General features: G+C 37.8%; 1 protein-coding gene across 17 annotated transcripts in view; it reads left to right on the plus strand.

Annotated features, from left to right (window-relative positions):
• The window catches only part of PTPRK (protein tyrosine phosphatase receptor type K), a 365757-nt gene that overhangs the window by 120469 nt on the left and 217875 nt on the right, over nucleotides 1-27413 (plus strand). For all 17 annotated transcript variants that reach the window (XM_039324759.1, XM_039324750.1, XM_039324769.1 and 14 more), the window contains one exon: nucleotides 9789-10060. In XM_039324759.1, the coding sequence (XP_039180693.1) occupies nucleotides 9789-10060 (272 nt within the window). The remainder of the gene's footprint in view (nucleotides 1-9788; nucleotides 10061-27413) is intronic.

Here is a 27413-nt window from a genome sequence, read left to right on the forward strand (position 1 = left end):
TATCAAAATGTCACATCATACATGTTGGAACTCGTTGTGTATCCAATACTGAGATCTTTCCCAAAGAGCAGAACATGCACTGAATTTCAATAAATTAAGAGAAGAGCTTAGTAACAAAAGCCATCTGAATTCTTGACTACCAGTTCTATTTATAATAGAATATTCAGAACTCCCATTTTATCAGTCAAATGAAATAAACAGGTACATTCAGAGACAGTAATTTTGGGATATATACAGAATTTCCATGAAGTATTGACCTTATCTTGGAAGCTCAATTGGGTTCTCCTTGTTAGGAGCTGGATTGGGGACACATTGGAATTCCAAGACTGTGTGCTGGACTGGGAAATTGAGAAAAAAACATTCAGAAGAAGGACAGAACAAATGATTTCATTAACATTGCCAAGAAATCTAGACAGATGCAATCATGTTATTCAACTTTGACTCAGTCTAAAGGATATATTTACCTATACCTTAACTTCTCCTTGAAGATGTCTTTTTGAATTAGTGACAAACATGCAAAGAAATTGGGTGCCACTTTCTCTGCACCACCTAGGATTTTCTCTTGTTCCTGGAATCTTTATGCTTATTGCTCCTCTTTTTTCAGGAATACAGTGTAAGGCTACCATATTAGAAAAATCCACACAACCACTAGAGCAATGGTCCCCAACCTTTTTGACTTTGCGGACGAGTGGCGGCCACAGTGGCAGGAGAGAGGGGATGGTTCTGTGTATGCAGTGGGCAAGAACACTCGAACACTCACACACACAACTCTCACAACTTAAGCTGCATGAGTGCGCTCACCTGCCAGTTTCATGGGCCATTTCTGGGAGGTTGGGGACCCCTGCACTAGATGACAGCAAAAAGATTTGTGGAAAATAGAGTCACGTAACATTGTTAGTGCTGTCCACATGGTCATATGAATTTTTGCAGCCTAAATATGATAACCTAACAAAATTGATAGTTTACTAAAGCATTAAGAAAAACATGACAGAATATACATATATGCACTTTATCACCATGCAGTATGACTTGTCTGGTATGGTTTAATTCTCCATTAATGAATGCTTTCCTCAGATGCTTTTCTCCACTAAATGAAACATTAGGCTTACTGTTCTTCTTCTCCCAAATTTTGTCTGGTTCCTACTTTATTTTAAATATATTTGCTACTTTTAGTTTTATTCTATATTACAGCTGCAATGATTTCATTTTATATTTCTAATTACTTCTTATAAACTACCTTAACGATGCTGCTATAAGTTTGTCTACAAATATATGTTAGAAGATGACTAAACAAATAATTTTTAAAGCAATGACAGTGAGGAATGGTAGATGGCTTAAGTTAACAAAATATCAATAAATCTTGCAATCTTGTACATGCCTAACTATCCTGGGCTATGCTTGTGTAGTGCTGAAGTATGTTGTAGTTCACTGTATATACTAAAAGTAACAACGAAGGAAGGATTGGAACTCTACTAATTTCTCTTTCTTGAGTCTATGTAGGCCACCTCTCTGAATGGATAATCTGCATAATCATCTTCATATCTAGTTTGTCTGAAACATACTTGAGAAATTTTGAGTTACCGTATATTCCGGTGTATAAGACGACTTTTGAGAGCGTCGAAACAGCCTCTGAACTCGGGGGTCGTCTTATACGCCGAGTCGTCTTATACACTGGAAATAAGGTAGTTTCTGGCATATAAGACGACTTTCTAGGCATGCGACTCAGCATCGATAATCTTATACGCTGGAAATAATGTAGGACTTTCTAGGCATGCAACTCGGCGTCGATCGTCTTATACACCGGAAATACCGGTAGTTTCCAGCGTATAAGATGACTTTCTAGGCATGCGACTCGGCGTCGATTGTCTTGCGACCCAGCGTCGAACTAGGGGGTCGTCTTATACGCCGGGTCGCCCTATACGCTGGAATATACAGTGTCTTTGTTCTGAGGGGTCCTTGGTGCTCTCTATGGTTGTTTTCTTGCAGACTTTTTATTACCCACACTAAGTAACTTCATCATGACTGGTACTTATGAAGTTACCTAGTTTGGGTAATGAAACATCTGCAAAAAAAACAATCATTTCAATCCTGAGCTACAAATATTTTCCTTTATTTCTTTGTTCTATTTTAGTTTCATCTGATTTGTGAGCATCCAATAGCACATATGTTTCTTCTTGGGTGGGAAAGGTCTTGGAGGTGACATTCTTACTAGTTAGAAATTCTGGGTTCCTCTCCAAAGAGATTCTTGGAACAGCAAAGCTTCAAGCTTAATATCACTGAAATGTAGACCAACTCCAATTTTTTATTTAGCCTGAAGACTCATTTGGAAGTTATTCCTTTTGGTTACACTTGAATCATCTTGTTAAATAACTTCAGCCATTACTTACAATCAATATTCTTTTGACAAGAATCATTAGTACAAAAATAAATGATGTACAATGTTGTTGTTTTTTTAAGTTGCAGCCAGAATTTTTCCCTGGAGACAGACAATCCTAATACCATTAAAGGAATGCCAGTTCTTTTTTTAAAGGGAAAATTAAATTTGATAGTTTTAAGCTATAAATAGGAAAATAAAAGCATGTCTTATTTCTTGGAAACCTATGTTCTTTGCTCAGAATATAAAAGTTAAGACCATGATAATAATCTGAACATAGTTTGGTAAAACTTTGAAAATACCTAGAACAATTTAGAGATTTCCTAGAATGCCTTTTATTTTACATGAAGGTAAATACTTCCCAAGTAGCTAATATACCAAATAAAATAACATTTTAATATTTCACTTTCTAGTTTAAAACCTTAGTTGTCAATATACCTCTCTCTTCTTTTTTCTCTTCTACTCTATCTTTGTTATTTTGAATAAATACTTAGATGTTGTTTACAGGTTTACAAATATAGAGGTTATATTCCATACTATCTATAAAAGGAATTTTGAATTATTTGTAGGATTGTACAAGAAGACTATTATCATAAGAGAAATTGTAAAGAAACATATGGATGATGGATTCTGTTGGTATAATGAACTAATTTCAAATCCTTGTCAATCACGACTGAAAGCAATAACTTATTTCAATAATGATGGTGATGATGATGATACTTAAAAACACCTTTTTAAGTTTTTGAGTTAAATCATTTGCTACTTTGAAGTATCTTGGACTCTCTTTTTAACTGGTAGAGCTTTAAAGAACATAAATCAAATAATTACTCAGTAGCTGCTCAGTCTCTGAGAGTGTAATAAATAAGTGGGTCTGAATTAAGAGTCAATGGTGCAGCCAGTAATTAAAGGGTTCTTTTCCTGTTGGCCACATGTGTCTAATCACAGTCATGAACCTTGTATTATTGTCTAGACTATGAGTTCTGCATTGCAAAGTACCTGTTCCTCAGATAGTAATTTAATTACTGCATTAGTGCCCTATAGTTTATAGCACCGGTTATTTCAAAGGGAGGTTATAACTTGAGACCGATCATTGGTTTGACCCGCAACAGAGTCATGCAAAAATTGAAGTTTCATCTGTTTGTTTAATTATTTCATTAGTGCCCTGAAGTGTTATGGCAGAGATAGGTTGCAAGGATAGACTACAACTTATATTGATCAATACAAATAGAGTAAAATAAAATTTAAAAAATCACTTGTCCCCCCATATCATCAGCCATGTTCTGGGCTTCGGAATATCTTAATTTAAAAAAGTGTATCTACTAAGTATAGTTCTGTTACTGCGTTCTTGGATGTATTTATTGGCAGTATTCATTCCCTTTAAGGTAAATTTGGTTCCCACCCTGGCTATTGATCAATAACATTTAATTTTAGAGACAGATAGTCTTTTTGCCCTGCACTCTTCAATCTTTACTTCAGTCTTCAGATTTTTATGAGACAAAAATATTGTGAGATGTGTGAACATTTATTGTGTGCTGTCACATATAATTCCACTCGACAGGGGGCAAACATGGCAAAAATGTGCCCCGGAAAAGGGCAAAACAATATTCCTCTGCCATATTTAAATAGAAATAGTGGAATAGTTCACTAGACAGGAATAATTACTGACTGAAAGTTCTGCCAAGTAGCCAGGTTTACTTTTAGCATGAATCTTGTTTGATTTCCCCCCCCCCCCCATTTTGGCAGTTACCAAAGCCTGAAATTAACGAAGCTTTCAGTCCTCTGGTTGAAATTAAACATCATCTAGTGGGTGATGAGCAACATGATTTCAAATCAAGTTTGGCTTCCTATAGTTCTCTTAAATTTAACATTATAGGACAAGGGAGTGAAATAAAACAGATGTTGATGTATCCAGCAATAATATACAACTATTTGCAGGTTAAACAAAGAAAAAAGAAACACCAAACATGCCACTACAAAATAGACTCAGAATTTGTCTGAAAAACATAGATGCCCAAATAACCTAAGGTAATAAAGGAATTAGATGAATAAGGCCTTAGTTGCCATTGAGCTGTCACCATGTATCGTTTGGCCATTTCCAATGTTAAACACACACACACACACACACACATACACACACACAAAATTTCTAAGTGTTGGACTGATTTTTTTTTTTTGCTGGCAAAAGACAGCTTTGAATCAGAGTCTAGGCTGCATTTGGAAGCCAAGTCATAACTTGTTTGCCAGTATCTTGATATTCTCCTTGTCTCCTTACACCAGCTGCCTTTGGAAAGGAAGGTTTAGTTCCATTTTAATCTGAGTCTTGGAGTGGTTTGTTTCTGCTTGTCAGCTTATAGTTCTAGTTGGAGGTCGGGAGCTTCTTAAATTTGCTAGTAATACACTTGTTTATTTATTGAAATGTATCAACCCCCCAACTCCAGTGAACATAATGAGCGCCATAAAAGAATTCTTGTTCATGAGCATTATAAATTATGGGTGTGTATTTGTCTGTGGCAATATGTATGTGTGCTGTTTTCATCTCCAGGTGTCATATGTCAAAACAAGACAAAATAGACCTAAACCAAACATCTACGGTCATAACTTTGAACGATTGTTAAACAAACAGTTGTAAATTAAAGACCACCTGTAGTTGTGTACTTTATACTCTATCTCAATTCAAATACAGCATTTATGTATTATTTTTGTCTATTTCATTTAATTTTATCCCTTTATTTTTTTATGAACTTAAGGTAGTATATAGATTTAAAGTTACCAACTCTTTTCCCCCCACAAAAATCCTGTGAGGTAGATTGGGCTGAGAAAGAGCAACAAAACCAAAATCAATCCACTGATTTTCACATCTAAGGAAGGGCTAGAACTCAGTTTCCCAATTTCTAGACCAGCATTTAACCACTATTGTACACCACACTGTCTGTTGAAATCACTGTCTCAGTGAGTTAGAGTATGAAGTACAGAACTACAGGTGGTCTTTAATTTACGACTGTTTGTTTAACAATCGTTCAAAGTTATGACCATCTTGGGAAAAGTGATTTATGACCTGTGCTCATACTTACATGCATCATACAACTGAAAATTTGGTCCCAATTGTGGTCATAAGTTGAGGACTACCTATATTTTCCATAGCGATTCAAGCCTATTCAATTTTAAGGGTAAATGCCAAACAAAATTCTTCCAGTGTTGCTAAGAATCTTTTAAAGTGTCACTTTATATCCTTTGCATTGCATTCTGGCAAAGGAGGGAACAGATTGCACTTCAAGTAATTTCATTTCATCCAGGTAAAACCTAAAGGTTTGGAGGATTGTTATTGCTATGTATTTCATTGGAATGATTAAAAAAAAAAGTTTTGATTCCAGCCTTCAGTTTTTCCCCTGGTGCAGTGTAAAGAAGTGGCAAGCTATTAAACAGCAGGAGCATCCAGTTTCTGAGCAGCTGCTTTGTAGACATAGTGTTTGTCTCTCTAGAAGGAATTTGTTGTGCACTAGCATAGCCTTTTGCATTTCAGAAGAAGAAGCAAACTGGCAACTTTCTTTAATTAGATGAGGTGTCTGAAGCCCGGTTGGAAGTAAATCTGACCAAGTGAATCCAACCAAGCATGCTTACAAACCAACATTACGAATTACATTACCATGTCTCCTGGTAACCAGCCAATGGCCCCTTTTCAGTTGCCCTTCCCTTGCTCAGGATGGATAGTTATCACAACCTGTTGGACTTTTGTATTGCTCAGCATTGGAGATACCTTAGGTCAGTCAACATTGCTGGCTGTGGAATTCTGGGAGTTGAAGTCCACATGCCTTAAAATGGTCAAGGTTGAGAAACACTGCCTTAGGTTATCTGGGCATCTTTGTTTTTCAGACAAATTCTGAGTATATTTTGTAGTGGCATGTTTAGTGTTTCTTTTTTCTTTGTTTAACCTGGAAATTTATTTACGTTTATTGGTCACTGAGCTCCAATGGACTCTGGAGTGGCCCCAATTATCCAGTGGGATGTAGAATTATGTCATCAATAATTTATGAACTAATAATTTACCAATAAGATTAGCTATGGATGATTGTAATGAATTGTGGCTTCCATTCCTTGAAATGTTTATTGTATTACTTTTATGTATGTATAAATTATAAATTATTATAATTTTGTGTATTTTTTTTTCTGATGGAGGCACTCAGCAGTTTGGGATTAGGGTTTATCAGTATGTGGATGATACTCAGTTGCATCTTTTCATCCTTAGCCAGTCAGTTCCTGAATTGTCACCTCCTGCTTGAGGAGCAGGTGGCAATATTGTGCCTCTTCCTGCACGAAGAGAACTAAGAGATTTTCCTCACAGTCATTCATGGCTCAATCACCTTGCAAGTGGTCTTTTGAAATGAGATTTTCTTGATGTTACCTTCAAAAACCACATCTTGTTCGAAGAACTGTGTCCATAGACAACTCTGTTGCATGAACTGTGTTGGGTACAGCAAATGTTGAGACACAACTTAAGAGGTTGATTATTAACTTTTATGCCCTAGCCTAGGACCTAACTACGTGAGAGACTATCTTTCTCTTGTAGTATCTACTCACCCAGTACAACCTTTGGGTCCTGTTATTAAGTCAAAATCTTGTTCTAGGTCCAGGCAATTAAACAATGCCATTTAGAAGGACCAGGAACCAGTCCTGCCTTGAGGAGTTTTTGTTTGGCTGCTTTGATCTGCTTAAAGTGAATTCTGAAAATCTGAGTTTCCTTTTAGGCCTTGGGTTGGGAATGTTGAGGATGATTTTTTTTTTCATTTGTTCCCTTATGTGTGAGTTTATATCTCTATAACATAGATTTTAAAATATTTTTCAGTTGTAAAGTCATTATTTTTGTTTGGGAATAATTAATTAATTATTTCATTTTTCAAAATTATTATTCCAATAATTAACTATTGGAAACAGAACGCAGAAACTTTCTATATCTTCATAAATAAAAATAAAGCGGATTGCAGTACCTTTCTGATTCAAACAATGCAATAATAAAATACATGTATTATATCACTTGAAATTATTAAAATTATTAAAATCTTATGAGATAGTAAATGAAGGTTAGAACAAAATTGAGGGATGAAAGTATTAGTAGAACGTAAAAATCTTAGCTGTTTATTGGAAACTTAAAAGCTGATTCCATGCCTCTTGGAAAAGGGAACTTCCATGATTTTAGAGACACTTTTTTTTTTTTTTTTTAAGGTGCTTTGCATCCAATAGTTGCACTCTTGGCAAATAGTAGAATGCTTGCAGAACTGTCTTGATATTCTACTGAGGGAAGGGCTCATTTTGGAAGGATGCAGTCTTCTGCTGTCCTGGCATCAGTTCATTTTAGGGCTTTGAAGATAAAAGCCAACACTTTGAACTATATCGAGAAATGAACTGGAAGTGAATCAAATCCTAATAAATAAAATGGGCCAAATGAATTTCTGATGGTTTTTCTAACTCCCCTCTCCCTTTGCCTCGAATTAATAATAACCCATATGTTAGTGGTTACTTCTGTATTATCTAGGAAGGACCACAACATTTACTGGAATGTCCTGATGTCTTTATAAACATCTCCAAAGGTTTTTTTTGGCAATAGTATAGTAAAAAAAAAATGTGATTTACTACTGTTTACTTCTGAACTGTTCTCCCTCCATTTCCCAGTGTAGCCTACAATCCTCAGCTAATCAGCCAAAAGCCACAGGTTCTCTCCAAAATTCATATATTGCTCTTTATTGAGTTTGATATCCCAGTTTTGGAACTGCCTTCTAAGCACAAATGGAGATATGTAAAAATGTGCTCAAGGACATATCTCATCAGTTTATGCTTAGGAGTACGTGTCTGCATGTTCTTTGAATATAAGAACATAACAATTTGAATTCTATGCATCCCACAGCATTTATTTAAAAACTCCTAATATGCTACGTTAAGTCATTTCTGATCCATCAGTGTAGAAATTGCCAGTAATGATGGCTGTAAATATCCTAGTGCCCAATTATCTCCAGATTTTTTTTTTTTTAAAACAAGTAAAAATTAGGTTGGGCAGCAGCCAGTGCAGTCGTGCAAACTTTTCTCAAAAAGTTACAACACTGCATTCAATGTGCTTAATCAAATATAAAAAAACTGAACTTTAATAGCTTCATATTCATTTGTTTTTCCCTTAGATAATTGCATGTCAGTAATAGAATTTAAGATGTTTTTCTGTCCCCAAAGTATTTCAAATAGTGATTAAGATCTACTCACAGATAAAATAAATGCTGAATTTTCTGTCAAATGCTGACCTATTTTTTATTTTCACTGAGCAATAACCTCTCAAACCTGCATTACATCAAATTCATTTTCAAAAGTAGTAAATAAAATCACTCCCGAAAGCAGGTTAGCATGCAAACTAACTCCACTGCATATAAATGTAGATAAATAATTTTGGAAGCTTCAGTGTTGGTAACTTGCTATTTTCTTTAATGTGTTTTCTTTAAAAGATTCCAAATACTGAGCCCTCTGGTGGTTTGTAAGTTATGTATCTGCCTGTCAGACTTTTTTTTTTCCTTCTTCTTCTTCTTCTTCTTCTAGTATTGTGCTTATTAAGAGAATAGCCATGATGGTAGTATGACTATCTCTGCTGGGAAATTAGTAGATCCCTCGTGCAGTTGGTTAGACTAGATGAACCAAGTGTTTGTTCCAGCAGGCACACTTATGAGTGTGTTAGATTCTCATAATAATTGGACCATAACAATGCCCAGCAAAAAAAAAAAAAAAAAAAGAAAGAAAGATATAAATTGAGTAACTGAAATGTTATCCAAAAAGGATAATCCAAAAAAGAAAAAGTCCTATATTAAAAATGAATCCACACAAAGGAAGAAGATGGGGCAGAACAATATCTATAGGTACACCTTCCAGCTTCTTTACTGGAGATTGTCAACTCCCATTGAAACCAGTTCTTGCTATTATCCCACTTCCGACAAGAACACACAAATGCAAAATTGATAGTCAGGGGCCACATTCTGAAAAAGGTCCAGACAAAAACTTCAGTGTTAATTTTAATAATGACTCTTGATTAAAATGACTTTTCCATAAAAGTATTATGGGTAAAAAAAAAATTACCTGTAAAATATTTTTGCTTTTGTTAATTAGTTGATTTTTCCGCATAAAGAGGCACAAAATGTAGACATAAATTGCTTTTTGCACATTCCAAAAAGTACTCAGACACATTTACATAAATGCCTGACTGCAATCACCTGCTTGGCTCTGCAAACGGCTATAACTGCAAAAAAGCTATTTCTAAAACGGCGATGCTCATGGGAATAAGTGGGTGCACCTTATTATGAAAACAGGAATCAATCCCCATTGTCTTCTGAATGAATTGACTTGTATCTCCTTATTTATCTGTTGTTGGTCCTTCTTTTTCTCTTGTTAGGTTCCTACATGATAGTCGACTCTTCACACCACAGCCATGGAGAAAAAGCTCGACTTCAACTTCCTACCATGAAAGAGAACGATACCCACTGTGTTGATTTCAGCTACCTTTTGTATAGTAAGAAAGGGACAAGCCCTGGGACTCTGAACATCTTGGTTAGGGTGAACAAAGGTCCTCTGGCAAACCCCATTTGGAACGTGACTGGCTCCACTGGCAAAGACTGGCTACGGGCAGAACTGGCTGTCAGCACCTTCTGGCCAAATGAATACCAGGTAAGCCAATAACAAAACAAGACAAAGAACGATGAAAAGTGTTTGTATCTACTATCCGCAGGTAAATTTCTTCACTTCCTGGCCATGCATCCTTAAGATGCCATTAGAAAAGGAGGGTCATACTACAATGCAAAAGTAATGAGAGACTGTCAATGAATGTTCCAGGTGTGTTATATCTTTCATTTCCCCCTCAGCATCTCTGAAAATGGACCGGAAAGAACAAAAGTATTTCCAAAGATTTAGGATGCGGCATTGATAAAAAATATCCACTCATCAGTGTCTTAAATGGGTGGAAATAGATTGTGGATAGGGAACAATAGAGTAGACGATAGGAATATGTCACGTGGAATTTCTGATCAGCAAGAGAGATATTTTGCTAATAGGTTTTTGGAAAGCATTCATCCACCAGAGCCTTCTCCTCTATATTTCCTGCTGTTGTGGCTGTTTGTTTATGCACACAACAAAGCAAATGCTAAGGGAAAATGAAATCTTTCCCATTTCTCTCCATCAAATGAAATGTAGGTCAGATGCATTTGTTTACACCAGCTTTTCATTACTGTAAGATGAACCGGCTCTAAGTGCCACCTAATGGAGTGCCTTTGGTAAGCCATATAATCTTGTACAGTTTCATGGCGAGAGAAAAGCTCCATCACCCTGAACTGTTTTCTTGCTTTGTGAACAGGGTGTGCTTTCTTTCTTTCTTTTTCCTTTCTCTCTCTCTCTCTCTCTCTCTCTCTCTCTCTCTCTCTCTCTCTCTCTCTCTCTCTCTCTCTCTCTCTCTTTTCTTTTTGGTTGTTCTTTTGTAAGCACTTCCTTTCAACACATGAGGTCAACACAGCTGCTTAAAAGTACCAATTCCCTTCCCCCTGTGCAAAGCTGGTTTTAATGCTGTGTTTCACTACAGAATATAGCGTGAATGTCTCCTTTGTTTAGCTGCAATTCTCTGACAATTCTTCAGTTGACTAACTCCGCTGGTTGCATGTTAGCCTATTGAGAGTTTAGCAAACACTTGCATAATGTCACATGTGTTTAAGACAGGATTGACAGCTATGAATTTGCTTTTAAGGGCTTCACTTGAAAAGTAAAACAAAGGCATATTTACACCCAGAATAAATTTGATATTACAGGAAAGTAGAGCCTACCATAAATAAAGCAGACAAGCAGGCTTTTCTATGTATACATACATATACATATACATTATTTAGAACAGTTTGTAAGTAAGTAGTAAGTCAGAGCGACAGCTTCGCTATTCAGCTCCTTTAATGCTACTTTATATATGTAGGAAGTGAGAAAGCAAATATCACCCAGGTTACAATATCATTTTCCTCTCCTTCTTATCATCAAATTATTAACTTGTATAGTGAAATGTTAACTTACCACTGATGGTTGTCTGCTAGAAAAAAAATAAAGGCTTTTTTTTTCCCCTGAAAAACAAGAGCCATCAAATTGACACATATGTGAATTTCTTGTTATCATCTGTCAGAGTTTGCTTTTATCAACTTCACCAAATAGAAAAGGATCCTGGTGGGAAATAATGAAATAAGTTAGCTAGAAATGTAGGGTCCTACATGAATCTAGTGGAGTTTGGAATGCCTCTCTTGGCAAAAAGTTTGATTGGAAAATGGCAACCTGTGTTTTATAGAGGAAAGAACAATTTAATCTTTGTTGTTAACAGAATGGATTCTGGGTGGTCTGATAATATTAAGTATTTTGTTCAAAGGAGAAAATGTTTCATGTGACGAGAGTCATACCAGCTTCTTTTCGATGCAGAGCTAATCTATTTATTAATACTTGGGGCCATGCTAAGATGGTTTGTAGTGGCGGTGTGAAGCACTACAGGTGGAATGACTCTTGCATGGCAATTCAATATATAGGGACTTAGTTTGCATGATTTTCCTTCCCTCTTCATTTAGTTGAGATGAAAAAATGGACTCGCCCTGTTCTTCCCTTACACTGTTTTATTGCTGTCAATGGCCAAACTGTGTCTTTTATTCTCTCTTGAAGTCAGAATGAGTTCAAGTCTGTTGAACTCAGATGTCTTTGCATTGCTTAAATCTGACACCGTAAACTCTGAACAGCTAAGTATGAGGAAAAAAAAAATTAATTGTGCGTGTGAAGCACACTTCTGAAAGGACTACCTGCAAATGATCATTCTTCCCTGATGGTTGTTGGAATATGTGTTATTATGTTGTAATCAAGTTGGAATGAGTGGTTAGTGTTTAAAAATCATTAAAAATACTTTATTAATGTTGTTCTTAGTGCTTGTCCTGCTTAGTTTCAGGGCCAACTTATTTTGCATTGCACGTGCCTAATTCTTACAAAACTTACCAATGCAGGTTGCAACTTGGAGTTTTGTTTCTTAGCCAGCTTGTTACAGAACTAGACAATGATTTAACACTGAGAGAAAATGACTAGCCGAAGATCACCCAATTGGTTTACTCTGCCACGGGAAGCCTGAGTTTCCCCATTCCTTGTCCAGTATTTTAACCATGGCACCTTGCTGGCTGTCTAGAACAATGCTTTAATAGAATAGATTAATTAATGCTTTATGAGTGTTTTGCATTGTAATGTGTGCCATGAGGTTAGCATAGGAGATTTGCAGATCAGTATAGTTTTATAGCAATAGCAGTATCACTTAGACTTTTATACCGCTCCATAGTGCTTTACAGCCCTCTCTAAGCAGTTTACGGAGTCAGCATATTACCCCCAACAATCTGGGTCCTCATTTTATCAATCTCAGAAAGATGGAAGGCTGAGTCAAACTTGAGCCAGTCGGGATTAAACTCCTGGCAGTGAGCTGAATTAGCCTGCAACACTGAATTCTAACCATTGTGCCAACATGGCTCCTTTATTTCTGCAACCGTCTTTTTATTGATGTACAATTTTGCATGGCGTTATTGATTATGTTATGATATCATTTTATCTATTTAGTTATTGTAATATGTGTTAATTTTAATTGTATATCACTCTGACCTGTGAGAAATAGGGCAACATGAAAATATGATAAAATAAGTAAATAAATTTACATTGGAGAGTGATCTTATTTTCTGTAACAAAACAGCCACAAATAGAACTGCTTTTGAGATGGCAAGTTGTAGCTGCTGTTGGTCTTGCCTCTGTTAAAAAGATGGTAGAAATGTTCTTTTGAAACAGCTTTGTCATATGACATAATAACCACTTCAGTGGAAAAGCAGGCATCTAGTGAATTTCCATTTGAAGGGAGGGGTTCCAGAAGAGATACTCTGTATTGGCCAAGCGCCTTGTTGGTACAAAGCTCATTGCTTCTCTGCTTTAAAAAGTGCATTACATTGTCTTGTCAAAGCAAATGATCTCCCTCTTGTTCTGCTAATAATTCTGCTCTGGTAATAAATAATACAGAAGAATTCCAGTTCAGGAAATTTTACACATGGCATCCTTAGATATACAATATTGCAACAAATTGGATTGGGTAGTAGGAAATAAGAGATGAATAAGGCCGATCTAGTCAGCCAGGACAATTTCCAGATGTAGATGGATGGGAACATGAGTTAGTAATATCAAGTATACACATTAAAATGAGAAAATTAAAGAGGATATGTGTACCAGCAAGATATGAACCGGAGAATGTATGATCGCAATATAGCATACAGAATTAAGTCAGCTCACTTAAGTGATACAAAAAAAGAATCTGAGATGAAATTGGAAACATCATGAAGGCTAAACAGAAAAGATATCTCTCCTAAATTTCAGAATTGAAAGATCAAAGTGTTTTCAGAACAAGCTATTATGATAGCCAGGGAAAGATGAAATCTTTGGGCAACAAGGACATATGAGAATTGATCAGGGACTGTGTGTGTGAAAAACAAGGAAAAATTTTTACCCACTTCCAAGTTATCAGTACAAATTAAAAATGGGAAAAAAACCTGACAGATTTAGCATTCTGATCTAAATAGCCAAGTGGATAAGAGTATTAAAATGGGAGAATGTGGCCGACTGTGGATAAGATTATAGTTGTTGGTGATAAATGCTTTGGGTTAGAAAAGACTCCCCCCTCCAAATCTCTCTATATAGATAAATACATACATGCATATGCTTCATGCTGTTCCTTGCCCTCTGAAAGAAAAACTGCCAGCAATTCACAGTTCTTTAGCTATAACTTTTCTGTGAATAAGGACAAGTCAGTCTTCCTATGATACATCCAAACTACTTGAGATCAGTTCATACTTGTGGTGGCAGACAAAAGCTTGTTTTAAGCTTCTTCAAATCACCACAAGTACCATCAGGCAATACATAACTGCAACCTGCTGTCTGGCTTTACATAGTCTTCCTGGAAATAAGCATTATTTGGGAACACAGAAATAGATTCAAAACAGGTATTTGTGTCATCTGGACTCCTAAGAATTCCAAAATCTCCACAATCCCTACTTGGATTTATAGTTTTTCTTCTTTGGAAAAGCTGATAATGCCAGGTGATAAATAGTATTCTCAAAAGCAATTTGTGATAATGCCTTTTTGTTTGGAGTGTGGTTGTGGGAGGCTTAGTTGTCCATGAATCATAGCAGTTCTTTAGCTCTGAGTCAGCTTTCTGACCCTTTAGAAAACACAGACTGTACTGAAAAACACATAGAATGTCTGGAGTGCTGCTCTGCTTTTGAATTTTGTTTATAGTAAAGGTACGGTTCTGTAACAAGGAGACTTCAGGGAGGGATTAGGTTTCCCTTCCTTTGCATGAAGAACTTCCAGACCAGTTCAGGGCTGCCTGCGGGGAGCGCGTCAGTGGCCCTAGGGGGCCACTGGCAACTGCTCCAGCCAAAGAAGCAGGTGGCTGGGAGGCCACCACAGTGCCAAACTCCTGCGCCTGTCAGCTGGCGACCCCCAGACCTGTGCCTGTCAGCTGGAACGTCAGGCAACGCTTTGGCTGATGCGGAGGGCGAAGGGGAGGTCATCAGCTGGCGGCCTCTGGACCTGTGCCCATCAGCTGGGAGGTCTGCTGACGGAACTGGCTGGCGTGGAGGGCGATGGGGAGACGGCAGCTCGGCAGGCGGGGTCCTGCCTGTCCGCGAATGTCAGGCCCACTTTCCCCATCTGTAAAAGAAAAAATCTCCCGCCCAAGCATAATGCCAGCAGTTTTATGCCACGGAGGCTTGAGATACGGAGGTGCAGGATGCGGAGCGGCGCGGGGCCGTGGGAGGTGGCAGAACAGGGGTGAGGGGTTACCTGCATCCTGCCAGCCAAATTCTGGAAGCCTGCCTGAATGAAGAATTTTAGGGGCTGTTGAAAGCGAGACAGACTGAGGGCTGTATTAAGACCATAGAGATGGCTGTGTAAGGAGAGTGGAAGGGAGGTGAATTCGGGGTGGAGCAGAAAACACGGGGGGGAGGCATTAGGAAATAAGCACCATGGTACATGGTGCCTTGCAAGGGATTCCCGAGTGTTCCGCAATTGTTTTTCCTCTTTCCCCTGCGCGAGAAAAACTTTTGCAGCATAAATCTGAAACCAGGTGTTCCTGTGAGGTGGTGCAGGAGGTTCTTGGGAGAGGTAAGGACAAGCTTGGTGTTTCCTCTCTCCCAATCTCTTTCCTCTTCTTCACCCCCTTCCCCGGCCTGCCTGCGATCTGAGCTCGTGGCTCTGTGGCTTTTGTTTGCCTAGCCTAGCCAAGCTTTCTTCCGCCTGCCCCATTCCCTGGAGCACCAAGGAGGTATGGCAGAAACACATGAATTGGGATTGTGGTGCCCTTGAGAAGCTGATCATCCTTTGAACCTTAGGAGAGGAGGAGGAGTCCCTTCCTCTTTCCCTTCCTCTCTCCCTGTCAAGTCCAGGTGGGCTTGACATGAACAGGCTGGGGGAGGGGTAGAGGATGACATGCAGGGTAGCAAAGGAGACCTCCCCGCTGACAAGCGCAAGTTCAGGGGGTCGCCAGCTGACAGGCACAGGAGTTCGCCGCTGTGGTGGCCTCCCCTTCGCTGATCTGAGTGCATGAGAAGTCAAACCAGTTGCTGCACAATGAGTCCCTGGGGAGGGCAGGGCCTTGCTCTAAGCCTGCGCTCTTCATGCGCCTCCTGCAGGGCACATTCGGTAAAGTTAGTGCAGGCTGCAGCCAAGCAGCATATTTTCCACAAACAAGTGAGGTGGGAAGGAGCGGAATGGGGGGGGGGAGGAAGGCAACACCATGGGGGGGGAGGAAGGCGATGCTGTGTACCACCAGCCAGGTGGTCACATACCACAACTGGTACGCGTACCACCGGTTGACAAGCCCTGCCTTAAATAAATTTAGAATCTACATTTTTAAAAGAAGCATAGTCTGGGAACAAATGAAATTAACATTAATAGGATAAAAAGCTGCTGATTAGATTGTGAATAAATAAGATGCATGATTTAAATAATTAATTATCCTCATTTGTATATTCTCACATACATAAAATGTACAGAAGTATACTATAAGTACATGCTCCTGTACAGATTCCTTTCCCTCTTTCCAATTGGAAAAAAAAAAAAAAACAAAGAAAAGCAAATCAAAATAAATATGGGGAAAAAGAAAGGAGGAGGAGAAGGATTCTTTATTGGCCAAGCGTGATTGGACACACAAGGAATTTTGTCTCCCGTTTATAAGCTCTCCGTGTATATATAAAGACCAAAGTAATATAATTATAAGATACCAATAGGAGAAGGTAATAGGAAAGATGAGAAGGATAATAGTAATAAAGCTCTACTACGTGGGTAAATATCATTAGAGGTAAGACAGTACTGTGGTAATTAGGTATTTAGTAGAATGATGATACAAAGGGTAAAAACTGTCCATGTGTCTAGTTGCTTGGGCATGCATTGCCCTATAAGCGGCATCCTGAGGGGAGGAGTTGAAGCAGTTTATGTCCAAGATGTGACTGGACAAGGGAAAGGAAGAGAGTGAAGGATGACATGGGATGAGGCCAGAGGAAGAATGTGAAGGAAGAAAGGGTGTTTTTAGTTCTTAAGGAGGGAGGTGTCTATTATTAGGGAAAAAAGGTCCTCTTCAGTGGTGGCTAATTTTTCAAATGTATCCACATTTGTTCAGCAAGGATGTTTGCCATTATATAGCCCTCCCTGCTCACTGCTTTATTTTCAGCAAGTTATATTTTCATCAACAGATAAGGATCCATTCAGTGAAGGGGCAGGGGAATCAGTTTGGCAGATAAATATGGCAATTTAATATGTAAGTGGATGGCCTGAATTATTCTCTATCCCGAGCAATTTAAGGTATGGCAGATTCCCAGTGTTTCTCAGCAATACTCTGAAAAAAGACAAATAACACACTTGAAAAACCTATTTCAAAGGAGACTGTATTTCCTTCTGCTTTTGCTCGTGTCCGTCTTTTTTAAAGCGGCTACAACACTCAGTATTTTGGGGGGTGATGGAAAATGCAGGTTATTTATACAGATTTCCTTCTGGAAACAAAAAAGTTGGCCTTGTAATTGGATTTTAAAAAAAACCAAGGAAATGAAATGAAAGAAAAATGATGGGACACACAGCTGGGGACTTGCTCTTTGTAATTTACAGAAGTATCATTTCTAGTAAAACAGCAGGACACATGAAAGGGAGTAATTATCTCAATTGATAAGCAGAACTATTTGTTTTGAAGTTGAGGGTGACTAAAAGAAGACCCATCAGCTTAGATACTCAGGATACTTCTGGCTGTTGTCTTCTTTTTATTCTTTTTGGATAATACAGGGTTATTTTGTGTCAGAACATTTCAAGAACAAAGCTTAGATGCTAAAACTGACTTACATTAACTGGGCCAATTTGCAAATTTATCTTCTTTTAAAGTATCTCTGCACAATACAGTAGTTGTTTACATTAAAGCTGAAATGATTAAATGAACCTTGAGTTCTTTGGATGAGATATGCCTTTAAGAAACAGAAGAATATTTTATTTAGTCTATTGACCGTGAGAGAACCTTTGTTCTGGCAACTTTTAAGAATGGTTGATAGAATGACTCCTAAATAAAAGTTAATCTGCACAAAAGATATGTGATAAAGCAATATTGATTTCTTGGGAGGATGGAGAGGTGTCAATCATGTAAAGAGCTTGAGCTGATTCAGACTCTCCAAAGAGGTTGAATTGGTTGATTGTATATCCTCAATAGGGTACAACCAATCTGCCTAGAGATAGCTAGTGCTTGGATTAGTCTACTACTGTCTGTCACCTGTCTGGGGCAGTCTGTTGAAGGATGCTTGGAAACTACAGCTCGTACAGAATATGGCAACAGGTGGAATTCTAAACTGTGTCTCATATGAACTTGCTGATGTTAAATGCTTATTAGCTAAGACATTGCTCTGAATACTGCTCCATAATCCGTAGAGGATAGGGACCTTTCAGTGGTGGCATGTAGTGGGTTAAATTTTCTAAAAGGGCTATGTTGCTTGGAAATGGGAAAGTTACTATTCCACTTTTTGACATGATCCATTCTGCTAAGCTGTGTAAATCAGTTCAGAGCACTATAGCATAGGAGCAGTAAAAACCAATAAAGTAAACACTTCCTCCCAAAGAGTAACCTATATTCTTCCACAGCCCTTCTGGAAATTGCTCAAAATACTGTCTCATTCATTTGCGAATTTTGTCAACATATGGATGCAAAACCTTGGTGGTGATGCTCAAAATTGGCAGCCAATGACAACAGTTGTTCTCCTGAAAATGCAGAAAACAAAAAAACAAAACAAAACCAAAAAAAAAGCCTTAAGGGAACTGCTAAGAGCCTGTGGATTGTGGGGTTGACTGCCTGTCTCTAATTTGCAGCGATCAAGAGGAATTTTCCAGTTTCTCTTGGTTAGTAGTGGCAAAGATCAAAGGGTAAGTGGTAGGCTTAATAATAACCCCTCTCTTGCCATCTTCCAGCTGTAACATCATGGTGCCTTACTAAACTGAACTAAATTCTTGGTGGGTTTGTTGTCAGTTTACTCCATAGGTCCTTAAGGAAGATTACTAAGAGTTGCACAAAGTGACTGCAGTCTGACAGGCTTCATGTGGCCCATTAAACATCTCTGGGCACTTCTCTAACTGTGTAACTAATTACCCTGCTGCTAAGATGCACAAAGCCCCCAGGAAATTTCTCTTTGGGCGCACTCATTCTTTCAATCAGAACTTGCAGGCTATTTAATTACCTGCAGCTGTGCCATGAGATCAAGCTCTTTTAACAGGTCAGGCCAAGCTGTGGGTTACTATTTCTTTAGAAAAGACACTTTGTAACTATAAGCTCTGTGAAACAAATGACACTTGCTAGTTTTTTACTTTTGGAACAATTATGCTTTCATTCTAGAAACGTGCATATTTATTCTGGATCAGTGAAAAGCTGATTTAAAAAAAATGCTATGGCATCTTAGAAAGGGGTCACTGTTTTGATTTTACTTTTCTTGGGCTTTACTGGGTCTGTTCCATGCTAAAAATGATAGGATCTGGCTAATTTTTTTTTTTAAAAAAAAATGGTTTTGAGAAATGGATGCATTAATACGTTTTGTGCTTTCTTTAGAGTACTGGTCTCAAACTTGCAACGTCATGTGACATGTTGAGTTGTATTGTGACTTTTTCCCCATTGCCAGCAATGGGGAGGGCACAGTTTCAGCATGATGTATCCGGCCCTTGGGCTGGCAGTTTGACACCCCTGCCTTAGAGTGTCAGCTTTAATTGTTACTGTTTACCATGTTAAACTCATTGCATTTCTTCTCTATACTTTGTTCCAGTACAAAGGTGTGCTCCCTCCCCTTTAAGAGTACTCCAAAGATTTTAAAGTGTTCAGACTAATTTGTTTGTTTTTGTAGCTCTTTGTGATTTAAATCATATTTTGAAAGCAGAATCAAGCTTTTTGATGCAATTTAATATGATAGTCAACCACTGTATAAATAGCCCCTCTTAAAACTGAAAATATCAAAAGAAAAATTGGTAATTAAAATTGATTTTTTTAAAAAAATGTAATGAAATTTGGTTGATCTGTTGTTGTTGTTTTTTTGAAACGTCAGATAAAATAGTTCAACTAGTTATAAGGTAGCTGTAATTGGTAAGTGACAGAATGCCAAAATCAAGAAGGACCTGCGATTCTTCCAAGCTGAGTTCTTTCTTGTTTCACCCTTATAGATAAAACCTTGCCAGACTGAGGATTTTACTATCTGCATCTACATTACACTCTCTGTGAACTATTAGGGAGGGGCTGTCTTCATCCTCTTTCTCTCACAGGTAACATTCAGACCGAGTTACCACTTACTCCTCTGGGACTGCATCCCCTTTCTCTTGGGAATCCACTTCCTTACTACATTCCATCACAATAAGTTAAAAGGAATAAAAATAAACTATGTTTGAGAGGAATGTTAAGGAAACCAGAACTTATCACTGTTGCTGCTGTCTGTGCTGAATGTTGAACGGATTGAATTCCCTACTGAAAAGTCTCTATCTTTTGTACTTTTAAAAAACATGTTATTTCTTGTTTCCCTTCTGAATCTTTTAATATCCACCTACTTATTTATTTATTGTCAATTTGGCTGAGATGGGGACCAAACTACAAATCTTATTGAGTAGAGTAATAGGCCTTCAAGCTGTGGAAATACAGACTATTAAGTTGTTTTTTTTTTTTTTAAAAAAAAAATTGTAGTAAACTATTGAAGTTTGAAGTGGAGTGTGTCATCCTCTATTTGACATCTCACTAGGAATTTTTTATTATTGAGCCTACCCGCTTTTCTCTTTAAAAAGTAATAATAGGCGAAAGAATTGGAGAAAATCATAAAATACAAAAGACCTGCAAATAGAAATAGAGTGACTTATGGCAAAGGAAAGCAAAGATGGTACCAATAAAAATAGGCACCTTGGGTGCAATCCCAAAACAGCTGGAACGTGACTTGAATATCATGGACATTGAGAAAAAGCAATCAATTGACAATTGTCAGTCAATTGACAATAATTGACAAAAAAAGTCAATTGCAAAAGGCAGCTTTACTTAGAACAGCTTACATTCTGCAACAATACCTTTAATATGAGGGCAATTCAGAAATAAACCTCTGTTTGGTTATCAATGACAGACACTCACAGATACAGAACTTTTATTACACAATTAGAAAACTACAACATTACATTACTTTTAGATATAATTCAAATTGAGGCACTTGTCATAACATCTTACAAGATTTGAAATTTCTTAGTAGTTGTTGTTTGATGCCAAATCTGGGCTAGTGGGGGTGTGTGTGATCAAAACCACCCCAACGGAACTGCTTCAAAAGTTGTTGGGTGCATCTAGCATTGTGCAGGCAAGCATTATCGTGAACCAACACCACACCAGAAGTGGTGCCGTAGAAAATCTCGCCAAATGTGAAGATGCCAAAGGAGTATGCTAGTGAAGTTCATGGAGCATAGTTCGACCATCAGTTCAGAAGTCTACTGTGAAACGTTACAAAAACTCAGATGAGACATCCATAACAAGCGTCAGGACATGCTGACTTCCGATGTGGTGATGGTTCATGATAATGGGCTTCCCATATTCATAAGACTTTAATGTCTGGTGTACAGATCCTGCTGTATTCTGAACATACTAGTAGATGTAACTCTCTAAGATGGGAAACTGAAGATGGGTGGCCAACAGTTCCTCCAACAGTTGCATCTTTTTCTCCTACTCTTGGAGAACAAATAGGAAGAGAGAACTCCAGAAAGCATCTGTTTTAATTCAGTAAGAAAATTGAGCTAGGTACATAGGTAACTGTATAGACTGGTAAGCAATCACTTTTAATTTTAGAGAATTATTGGGCTCAAACTCCCAATAAAAGGAAAGAATAATGCTGGATAATCCCAAAGGTGCTTTTTCAATAGGCAGCTGGATTTCTGGTTTTCTTTAAATACGTTTTGCTTCTCATCCAAGAAGCTTCTTCAGAGACCTGAAGAAGCTTCTTGGATGAGAAGTGAAACATCTTCAAAAAAAACCCCCACGAAAGTCTAGTTTCCTCTTCAAAAGCATCTTTGGGATAATCATGACTTGGATGACTGAGAATCTCCATAGACAATGCTAAATAATATTTCACTCATCCTGTATTTGTTTAAGCTAATTTGTTCATGTTTAAACTAGTTTGGTGCCTCTAACCAGAAAGATGGAAAAGAGAGTTCTTTTTTTTTTTTTTTTTTAAAAAGTGCACTTTCTATAATCTGGAAAATATAATGTGCATCAGGTGAACACAGCAGATCTATAGTTGGATGATGATATCATGCAAATTTCATATGAAGGAATAACTTACAGTGCTGATAACCTTGGGTGTTATCAGAAAAGCTAGCATGGTTTGGCTTGAATACTACCCGTGTCTCATTCTAAAAAACAGCTGTTCTTCTAAAATGTGAGCATCTACCAAAGGTCTGAGAGTAAAAGAAAATGGGGGAGAGAGAGAGAGAGAGAGAGAGAGAGAGAGAGAGAGGGAGAGGGAGAAAGAAAGTAAGTTGTAGCCCTAATCTGGAGGGGAGGGAGAGGGAAAGGGAGGGGCAGGCTTATGTTTTAATAAAGCACAGCAAAATCTTAAGAGGAGAGTGAAATATCAAATTCTTTATTTCACAAAGATGAGGTAACACATTCAGAATCATAATTTATACTATGCAGACTCACTGCTTGTATTCTTATAAAGGTTACTGTAGCATTTAGAATTTTGCCTACCATTCCAACCTTTATAACTGCCAGCTATTCCTTTTTATGGCAATCTGCAGCACCATAAACTTATGCTATTTTAGGTATGGAGTTAGTGCTTATTGCAAATGTAGGAAGATTCTTCAGTGCATAAGACTTTCATAATGGTCTTTTTTTCCCAATTTTTGGGATATTTCTCTGAATGGAAATATGAACGTTATCACCATGTACTGTCTCTGACCTAGATATTTAAAGTTAGTTATGGTGGTGTTGGTGGAGAAAATGACAATTGTGTGATGCACATCATGTTTTGATGCCATACTGGCTTGTAATGTGTGCCTCTGAAGTTAACATACAGCAGGCATGTCAAACTGCCAGCCCGTGGGCCGGATGCATTACGCCAAAACTGCGCCCACCCCATTGGCGGCAATGGGGGAAAAGTCGTGATACATGGCATGACATCATGTGATGTCGCGCGTTTGACATGCCTGATGTACAGTCTTCAGTTTAAAAGTTGATTGTATAAAATAGTAGACAATACTCCTTGAGTCATCCTTTCAGAGGCATTTCCTTATCAGATTCCTCTATGCCTTCAACAATTACAGAATTTCTAATGTACTATTTTTACTGGAAAAGCTGGGATACATTCAGAGATGTATCTGCTGAAAATTCAGCACAATCAAGCACAAACATCAGAAATGTTTTATGATGTTTGGTATTATGTCGTAATATTTTATATCATAAAATGTTTTATAAAATTTACCAAATTTCAATTACACAGGAGTAATGGAACCCAGATTTTGACACATTTTATAAGTTAGGGCCATGTGAGTACGTTGTTTTAGAAAGTTTTGCCCTATGATGAACTATTTTGCCCAGTTAAAGGTTACAGGAATCCGATTTTTAATAGTGTATAGATTTATAATCAGAGAAGATCTTCTACAGTGTGACTATTTTCAGAACCCTCACCCTCCCAGGTCTTTTAAAGAAGAAATGTAAAAAGTTCATTTTTACATGCAAGCTTCTTTCTAAAAATTTGGATGTTAAGATTGCTATTATGGATTTTATGCTTTTATTACAGATTGTTGTTGTTTATATAACATATAATTAGTGTGAGTTTTAACGTATTTTAATATTTGCTATGGTTTTCTTTATGATTTTTATTTATACTGTAAGCTGCCATGGATTGGTTTGATTGAGAACATGTGAAATATAAATATGACAGATCAATAGCAATAGCACTTAGACTTATATACTGCTTCACAGTGCTTTATAGCCTTCTTTAAGCGGTTTACAGAGCCAGCATATTGCTCCCAATAATCTGGGCCCTTATTTTACTGACCTCAGAAGGATGGAAGTCTGAGTTAATCTTCATTCCTATCAGGATTGAACTCCTGGCTGTGGGCAGAATTAGCCTGCAATACTGCATTCTAACCACTGTGCCACATGGCTCCTTACCCAATAAATAAGCTGCTCTGGATTTGACAGCAATCTAAATCATGATTATTAAAGTGGTTAATAATCAATTTTGGGTGCTAAGGCTCCTGTTAGATAGGAGAGAAGTAGACACAAAAGGAAGAAAATGTTTTGTTTTAAATCATTGCATCACATCTCAAACATTCTGTTAGGCCATTTCAGAGCAGCAGAACTCAATCCCAGATCAGTTTGATTGTTTCAGATTTTGGATGAAACAAATATGGGTAGGATGAGTATTGAGTGATGTGCATTAAAAACTGTGGTGGCTCAGTAGATAGAATGCAGTATTGCAGGCTTATTCTGCCGACTGCCGACTAACTGCAGTTTGAAGTTTGATTCTCACCAGTCAAGGTTGATTCAGCCTTCCATCCTTCTGAAGTCAGTAAAATGAGGGCCCAGTTTTTGAGGGCAATATACTAACTTTGTAAACTGCGTAGAGAGGGCTATAAAGCACTGTGAAGCGGTATATAAGTCTAAGTGCTATTGCTATTAACCCCTCTTTCCCCTGCAATGTATCCTAAGAAACCACCCGGTCTATCTAATATTTTCCCTCAATCCATCACCACTGGTGTCCTAACATGGCATATCAAACTAGCTTGCCTGCTTCCCAGTCTCCCAGAATCTTCTCTTCATTGACTTTCAGGAGAGAGAGGGCAACACTGACATTTCTTGTCTGGGTGCTGTTTTAGCATAGCATTTCATTGATAACGTTGCTCAGATTTGTCAAAGTTTTGCCTCTACCTGGGTAGAGTCCATTGTGGGCAGCTGGGTAATCATGGTCTTGTTATCACTCGTCTGGACTACTACAGTGTGCTCTATATTACTGTAGCATTTGAAGACTACCTAGAATAGGGGTAGGCAACCTTGGCTCTTTTATGTCTCATGGAGTTCAACTCCCAGAATTCCTGAGCTACCATGGCTGGCTCAGAAATTCTGGGAGTTGAAGTCCATGAGTCATAAAAGAGCCAAGGTTGCCTACCCCCCTGATCTAGATGCTTCAGTTAGTCCAGAAAGCTGGAACAAATTTTCCCTACTTTAAAAAGGTTCTGAATGGACTTGAGTTCAGTAACAATATTTAGAAATTTTTGTAAACGTTTATTCTTTCAGTACAAGGACTTTTTTTTATCTCAAATGATTACATTTGATGAATAGGGGATTTTGAGTTTGCATGTGTATTTGGTTCCGGTCATGTTAAAACATTAAAAACATAGCTATGTTTTTACACCAGGAAAAGTCCCTGATTTAGTTATCAATATTGAAGAAGTTATATCTAGCTACTTGCATAGGTGGAATCTGATGCTCACTTCTTTTCTTATGCATTAGATTGCTCTGCCAAGATTGGCTGTTATAATTTCATTATATAGGAAAAGAAAAAGAGGTGATGCTTTAATTATCTTTATGATAAAATTAAAAAAGTAACATCAGAAAAAAAGATAGAGATTATGTAATTAAAGAAAAAAAATCTAAATATGTTCTAATGATAAAATTGGATTAAATAGGATACATAAATGTGATCCCACCAAATGGCTCATTTGATTGTTGTCGCCAGGGTGTGCGTGTGATTGTGGGGGGTGTTATTCCTTTTTTATTGTTTTTATATTGGGTTTTTATCTTTGTAAGCCACCTAAAGTCACTAAGAGTGAGTTGGACAGCCATATAAATTTTCGTAAATAAATAAATACCTACCTACTTAACTACTTCAGGTTAGCACTTGGAAAGTACCCAAGGACTGGAAGTAATATTCAAATGCCAGAATATCTCTATACCTACAAAGATCACACTCATGCAGGAAATTGTTTACAAAAACAAAGCTTGGTCTTTGAAGAAGCAGAATAGGAACAGTATTGAAGCTTTTGAATTCTGGTGTTGGAGAAGAACACAAATATGTTGAATAGCCAAGAAAATAAACAAAGGAAGCATAAAACAAATCAATTCAAGAGTTTTCATTTTCATAACTGCTTATTGAAAACTGGATATGTCTAGCAGCTTTCAGGGAAATGAAAAGAATGCTTCTGTTTAACTTATCTAGATTATGAAACTTGCCATAATTTAAAAAAAGCTAAATACTTGCTTTCCAAATGGGCTCAAAGAGAAGAGTACCATATATTCCGGCATATAAGGTGATCCGGCATATAAGATGATCCCTGTCTTCGGCACCGAGTTGCATGCCTAGAAAGTCATCTTATACACTGGAAACTACCATTATTTCCAGCGTATAAGACGACTCGGCATATAAGACGACCTCCGACTTCAGCGGCAATTGTAAAGCTTGCGAAAGTCGTCTTATACACCGGAAAGTACGGTAAGTCTAAAAAGTCTTTCTCCTCCTTAAAAGTGTTCAAATAAAGGCCCAATAGTATACAGCAGCGGTTCTCAACCTATGGGTCGCGACCCCATTTGGGGTCGAACGACCATTTTACGGGGGTTGCCAAACAACGCGATCCGCCATTTTTCCCCCTCAGGGGGCAGCGCCGCACATGGGGCTGTGGGCGCGTGGCAGCGGCGCCGTGCATGGGGGCGTGGGGGTGGCGCTGCACATGCGCGCCGCGTCGGTGTGACGGGGGTCGCCGTCACACAAAGGTTGAGAACCGCTGGTATACAGTTAGGTCTCAACTTACAACAGTACGTTTAGTGACCATTCAAAATTACAATGGCACTAAAAAAAGTGACTTACAACCATTTTTCACTCATGTGACCATTGCAGTATCCCCATCATCACGTGATCAAAATACGGTTGCTTGGCAACTGGTTCATATTTATGAGGGTTGAAGTGTCCCAGGAATACATGATCCTGACAAGCAAAGTCAATAGGGAAGCTGGATTCGCTTTGCAGCTGTGTTACTAACTTAAACAATTGCAGTGATTTATTTAACAAATGTGGCAAGGAAAGTTGTAAATTGGGGCAAAATTCACATAACAATGGTCTCACTTAGCAACAGAAATTTTAGGCTCAATTGTGGTCATATGTCAAGGACTACCTATAGTTGAAAATCTGTCCCTTTAAGCCATCATGAGGTAGCTGCAATTTAGCAGATATTCTAGGCACTTTAGCCTTTTAAATTATCATTAACTTACCTATCTGTGTAAAATATCTAATGGAAATTAACATTGGGATCTCTCTTAAAATATACATTAATCTCTCTGTAATGTTCATTTTAATAACATCAATCTTACCCCAAAAACTTAGCAGGACTTTTAAGCACTGAGTTATATCTAGTGAAATTGCATCTGTACATTCAGGCATATTTAATTCAACATATTGTAATATATTTCAAGAAACATGTA

Source organism: Crotalus tigris, unplaced genomic scaffold (assembly GCF_016545835.1).
Source record: "Crotalus tigris isolate CLP2741 ecotype Arizona unplaced genomic scaffold, ASM1654583v1 scf7180000017611.44802233496:7321179, whole genome shotgun sequence".
Classification (NCBI taxonomy): Eukaryota; Metazoa; Chordata; class Lepidosauria; order Squamata; family Viperidae; genus Crotalus; species Crotalus tigris.